The following is a 6150-nucleotide window of genomic DNA, read 5'->3' as shown; positions in this document are numbered from 1 at the left end:
TTCCTCCTGAGGAAGGAAAAAGGGTGCGTGTGTGATAGGGGGAGGGTGTATGAGACATATCTTTGTTTTTACTCAGAGATGTTTCTGGTAACTTGTCACTGCCTTTTCCTCCTTGGACAGTCCCCTGTGTCCAGAGGATGCATATGCCCAACAGCAGTTCCATGACTGAGTTCCTCCTCCTGGCATTTGCAGACACCCGGGAGCTGCAGCTCTTGCACTTCTGGCTCTTCCTGGGCATCTACCTGGCTGCCCTCCTGGGAAACGGCCTCATCACTGCCGTAGCCTGCGACCACCGCCTCCACACACCCATGTACTTCTTCCTCCTCAACCTATCCCTCCTTGACCTGGGCATCATCTCCACCACTGTCCCCAAAGCCATGGCCAATTCCCTGTGGAACACCAGGGCTATTTCCCACCCAGGATGTGCTGCCCAGGTCTTTCTGTTTACCTTTTTGATGTCAGCAGAATTGTATCTCCTCACTGTCATGGCCTATGACCGCTACGTTGCCATCTGCAAACCCCTGCACTACGGGACCCTCCTGGGCAGCAGAGCTTGTGTCCACATGGCAGCAGCTGCCTGGGGCAGTGGGTTCCTCAATGCTGTGCTGCACACTGCCAATACATTTTCACTACCATTCTGCAAGGGCAATGCTGTGGACCAGTTCTTCTGTGAAATCCCCCAGATCCTCAAGCTCTCCTGCTCAGATGCCTACCTCAGGGAAGTTGGGGTACTTGTGGTTAGTGCCTGTTTAGTCTTTGGGTGTTTTGTTTTCATTGTGCTGTCCTATGGGCAGATCTTCAGGGCTGTGCTGAGGATCCACTCTGAGCAGCGATGGCACAAAGCCTTTTCCATGTGCCTCCCTCACCTGGCTGTGGTCTCCTTGTTTATCAGCACTGCCATATTTGCCTACCTGAACCCCCCCTCCATCTCGTCCACATACCTGGACCTCGTGCTGGCAGTTCTGTACTCAGTGGTGCCTCCAGCTGTGAACCCCCTCATCTACAGCATGAGGAATCAGGACCTCAGGGATGGCATTAGGAAACTGATTACATGGACTTCTATTTTGCACCGAGAAACATCCCATCTCTCCACAAATGACTGCCAGGGTATTCCACACCAGTCCTGATTTTCTTGTTGTTTTTGTTGTTCTCTTTATTGTTACTGTAATTGTTATTCTTCATTTATAATGTTCCTACAGTAATGTTTGGAGTCCTTTTACTTCTACAGAGGTATGAACCCCCTCTTTCTTACCTGGAGCCTCTCTAAAGGTGTCTAATGCTTGTTGAGAGCTGAACACATTACAACATCTGTGTAATAAAATGAGATCTCTTCAGTGCTGCGCGTGAACACTGGGCTTGTCTTCCAATGCCGGAGTCAGGAGTTGCTCAGGGTTCTGCATGACTGCAGGAGCAAAGCCTCTCAGTCACCTTGTGACCATGTAGAGATCAAGGATTGGATTTAGGACTCTTCCCGTCAGTGTCTAGTGACAGTGGAGGCCATGGCTGGTCACTGAGTGACATACCCAAGGCTGTCACATGTCAGATGGGGCAGACGTCATTCTCAAGGGGAAACTGGAGCTGCCTGGAGATCTCCCAGGCTCTCCAGGGACAGAGTGTGCCCGAGGTGGGCAGTGAATGGAGCCCCTCTAAGTGAGAGAGCACCCAAAGTGGAGTCACCGAAGGAAAAGTGCCAAATTGGCGTATCCACAGGGAAACAAGGACTCTGCAATCCCAGAGGAGGCAGCAGGGACCCCGCAGCATGGGTGAAGGAGTCTGGAGAGTGATCAGCGTCACCCCCATTCAGTGGAGGCCCACTCATCTCTAGTGTTGATGCAGAGGAAGGCTGTGGGTCACTCAGAATTGCTCTGTCAGGGCTTGCAGGCACTTGTACGTGTCTCAGACCACCCCGGCACTGCAAATGCAGCAGGCCACACAAAAGTGTGAGTAACTAACTGCCACCCTCCATCCCCACTCATTAGAGAAGGAGCTCAGACCAGGTACTCGCATGCAGGAGCTTCTTTTGTGCACATCTGCGCTGCAGCAAGAGGGTGGGTCTGTGGGGTGCATGGGGGAGCTGAATACCCATCCCCTCCGAGGGTTTCTAACCAGAGGCTGGATATCTGCGCTGGCTCGGCAGAGTCACTGCCCTACGGAAGGGGAAATGGACCTCTTGCTGTCACTGCCTAGGGACAGAAATGGGGGTTAACAGAGGGGGAAATCTCCATCTCTTTTAGACACCTGCTCTCTGAAATCATGCTCTTGGAATTAGCTGCCCTCCACTCTTTGGAGAGGGAATTCAAGGACACAGTCAGAAAATTGGTTTCAGAGCCATTTTTCATCTAGAATGCCTTGACCAGCCCTATGCAGTCATGGCACCCATGGTATCTAAGGGCAGGTCTGCAATCTGCTTGTTTTTTCTTGTTGCTGTCTCTGTCATACTTGCGATCCTACAGAAATGTTTGGATTCATCCCAGCTGTGCTAATGGTGAAACCTGCTGTGTGTGACCTAGAAGCATTCTGTAAATGCTTACAACACTATCACAGCTGGCTCCCCAATGCTATGTCTTTAAAAAGTGTCATCTCACCACCACAGAGACCTTCAGTGCAGGTCCTGAAGACCGGGCTATAATTCAAAAGATCATGAAAGGACATTGTCATTCAGCTGCACCCTAAAAGATCCTCTGGCTTTCGTTTGGTTCCCTACTGACCTGGAGGATGAGCTCAGCACCCCAGTGTGATCTGTTGGGGACCCACATCTGGATCCAGGGCTCAGGTGTCAGTGCCTGGCGCAAAGAGAGTTGGAGAGTTGTCTCATGCTTACCTGCCTTGGGCTGCCACACGGGCTAATGGCCAACACTCATCCTTTCTGGAGGTGAATCAGGAGAGCTCAGGGGATCTGAAGGGTCAGCGTGTGCCCAGGAGTGAGTGGGGAGCTTCACAAATTGAGGGACCACCCAAGGCATGGTCATAAAAAGGGAAAACAGTAAATCCAAGTGTGAGAAGGTAATGGAGGGCTCTGCAATCCCAGGAGAGGCAGCAGGGACCCAGCAGGCACAGGGAGGGAGGCTGGAGAGTGATTCATGCACCCTCAGGAAAACAGCCGTGGCCTGGATCTAGTGTAGCACCCAAACACCTCTCGTGCTTCTGGATTAAATAAGAGAGAGAAATCCATTTCTGTACGTGCAAGTTCAGGGCTGGCTGCTCTATGGCTGGAGCAGCAGGAGCTGCTGGAGGGGTCCCAGGATCCCCAGGACCAGGGTTTTTGCACTGTCCTGGTGAGCGGGGCTGGCAGTGGGAATGGGGGGAAGGCAAAGGCTGTCTTGGTGAGGACTTTCCTGGATACAAAAGAGTCACTGGACTCCACTTCCTCATGCCATTGCTGGCCTGCAGTTTGGGGCTGACAGGAAGGCTGACATGCCCTCCTCCCTGATGCCCCTGCTCCCCATCTTCCTGGGACTGCTGTTCCCTTCAAAAGAGCTTGGGCTTTGGTGGGAGATCCCAGAGCTCTGCAGCTCCCTGTGGTGGGTACCAGGGAGAGCTGGGAATGGGACTGAGCTTGTCTGGAAAATGGAGATGAGCATCGAGCTCTTCAGTATGACTGGGGAGTGTGGGCTAACAGCATTGTACTCATGGTGCAGCACTAGCACTTGCTGGAGAGAAACCAAGTGTGGAAGGTGCAGAAGAAAAGCTCGGTCTGATCCCTTGCTCCCTGGACACAAGGAGAAGCTGCTGTGGGACACTTGTCACAGGGTAGCCCCTCACATCACTCGCCTCCAGTGCTGGCTGCTCAGCCCAGCTGTGGGGTGGTACATGGCCAGCTCCATCCTCCCACACGTCTCCATGTCTTAACTAAGGAAAAAAAAAAGCCAGCCCAGCATGGCTTGTCTTCTGGACCAGACCCCAAAAAGTCCCAGAAGATGGCTGTGTCCTATGCCTGTGTGAAATGCAGCTGGGGTTAGCAGGGACTGGGTGCTCAGGTCCCACAGTTTCTGCTAGGAGGGCTTGGGAAACAGGGAAGCCTCAGGCAGAGGAAAAAGGTGCTGAATACCTCAGGTCTGTACATGCCCTTGCTTACAAGGTCCCCTGCCCCACTGAGCAGCAGGTACACATTTTCCTTAGCTCCTATCGTAGCTTTTGCTATGGATTTACTTAGAGAAGCTCTTCTGGTTACCCACCCCTTGCTGGTTCCAGCTCCAGCTGAGCTCTAACTAGAGTTGCCCTGACTCTACCCCTGCATGCACAGACACAGTCTCTGCATTCCCCCTGGGCAGCCTGACCCTCTTTCACTTGCCTGTGCACATTCTCCCAGCAGCCTGAGCTCAGGTGCTCCTGCCAGGGTAGAGGTGGAGGATCACCAGGAGCAGCTCCGGAGGGAGCTCCCCAGGGAAAAGCTGTGCCCAGCCCTGGGGAAACTCTGCCCTGAGCATGAGGAAGGCAGTGGCAGGAGGGCAGGGGGAGGCTGGAAGAAGAGCAAGAGGCTCTGCAAAAGCCCAAGGGAAAACATTGCCAAAGCCTGGGCTTGAGCCAGGGACCTTTAGGTCTTCACTCTAACACTCTCCCAGCTGAGCTTCTTCAGCTCTGCCCCAGGAGCCCTAGTCCCCATGCCAGACATGCAAGGGCACAGAGAGATACAGAAGACATGTGTTCCTCAGGGAGGTTCCTGGGAAAAACTGTGCCCAGCCCCGGCAGGGGGAAGCTGGCTTCTTCCTGCCCAGGCCTGCTAGCCAGGCAGCACCAAGGGCCCATCTCCTGCCACCCCACCTCAGCCCGCTCCTGAAATGTTTCATCGCAGCCCCTGAGGCAGCTGGGGCTGTTTGGGGATCATGGGCAGTCTGTGGCAGAAGGACGGGACATGGGCACAGCATCAGCAGTGCTGACAATGGCGTGACAAAACCTGCCCTGGGCAGCACAGCTGAGGCACTGGATGACTGACGCCTTCATGGCCAGCTGGGATCCAGGTTTGTGGTGAATGCCAGGTCAATGTCAGGAGTTCCAGGAGTCTTGCGGGCTTCCAGTTCAAACGGGATCTTAGCAAAAGCCGGACACAAGCAACTACAAAGGCTGAGGGTGGAAAAAGAAGTGTGGGGCTGATGAAAGAGCTCTCTTTGCTGTAGGAAAGCGAGGTCTCAGGGCATGCAGAGTCTGTGTTGGTTCCATAGCTCTCTTGCTTTACTTTTGCAGGAGCAAGACTGTTTTGGTCAAAGGGAGGAGATGACAGGCAGGGTTGAAGAAGACTTGAATACCTCCAAGAATAGGGAGGACACAGCATCTCTTGGCAACTGACTTCATGGTGAAAACTTTTCTCCTTATTGCCTGGTGCCTTCTCTGCTCCAGGCTGAACAAGCTTTGCTCCCTCAGTCTTGCCTTAGATGGCAAGTGCTCCAGCCTGCCCCCAACCCAACAGTCTCATAGCCCTCTGCTGAGCTTGCTCCAGCTCATCAGTGTCTTTCCTGCACCAGGATGAGGGACGGGGCACAGGAGACCAAAGCTGATCACAGTGTTGTCCAGGTGGTCTAAGAAGCTCTGAGGAGAGAGGGATAAACACTTTCCCTCATCTTCTGGCTGTGTCCTCCTCATACAGCCCAGAATGCTGTTGGCTTTCTTGGCTGACAAGGCACCCTGCTGGTTCACGTGCAGTTTTCCATCTAGCAAGACCTCCAGGTCATTAATAAAACTATCAAGCAGAACAGCTCCCAGGACAGGACAGACCTTTGCAGTACTTCACTTGCTCCTGGCTCCAGGCAGAGTGTTACCTGTTCAGGAGGATGCCCTGTCCTCTCTCAGCAGCTGTGGATGAAGCCCCACAGATTTGTATGGGTCAAGTTCTCTCCTCGATCCTTGTGCACTGTTGGGATTTCCTCTCCTCCTTGTACAAATTTTGAAGAATGTAAATATATTTCGTAAGAGGAGACAGTCAGACATGAAACTGAGAAGAAAACTACCTTGTCCAAAAAGCTGGAGCTTCCAGGAAGCTTCCAGTTTGAAGGAAATTTTTCAGGAATGGCCACCGGCTCAGTCATGAGGCACAGTTACTGTCTGCTGTACTGACCGAGCTTTGCTGGAGCTCCTTTCAGGTGTAGGGGGCTGGAGGCAAGGAGTTTTTTCCTTTTCCTGTCTCCTCCAGTAAGTTCACGGTGGTGCATGGAGGGA

General features: G+C 53.0%; 1 protein-coding gene across 1 annotated transcript; it reads left to right on the top strand.

Annotated features, from left to right (window-relative positions):
- Nucleotides 1-143: 143 nt before the first annotated feature.
- Nucleotides 144-1127, top strand: LOC104834228 (olfactory receptor 14A16-like). Its single transcript, XM_010571398.1, has one exon. The coding sequence runs from the start codon at nt 144-146 to the stop codon at nt 1125-1127; it is 984 nt and encodes a 327-aa protein (XP_010569700.1).
- Nucleotides 1128-6150: the final 5023 nt, after the last annotated feature.

Source organism: Haliaeetus leucocephalus, unplaced genomic scaffold, assembly GCF_000737465.1.
Source record: "Haliaeetus leucocephalus isolate CR32 unplaced genomic scaffold, Haliaeetus_leucocephalus-4.0 Scaffold321, whole genome shotgun sequence".
Classification (NCBI taxonomy): Eukaryota; Metazoa; Chordata; class Aves; order Accipitriformes; family Accipitridae; genus Haliaeetus; species Haliaeetus leucocephalus.
This window is presented reverse-complemented; position numbering and strand designations above follow the sequence as displayed.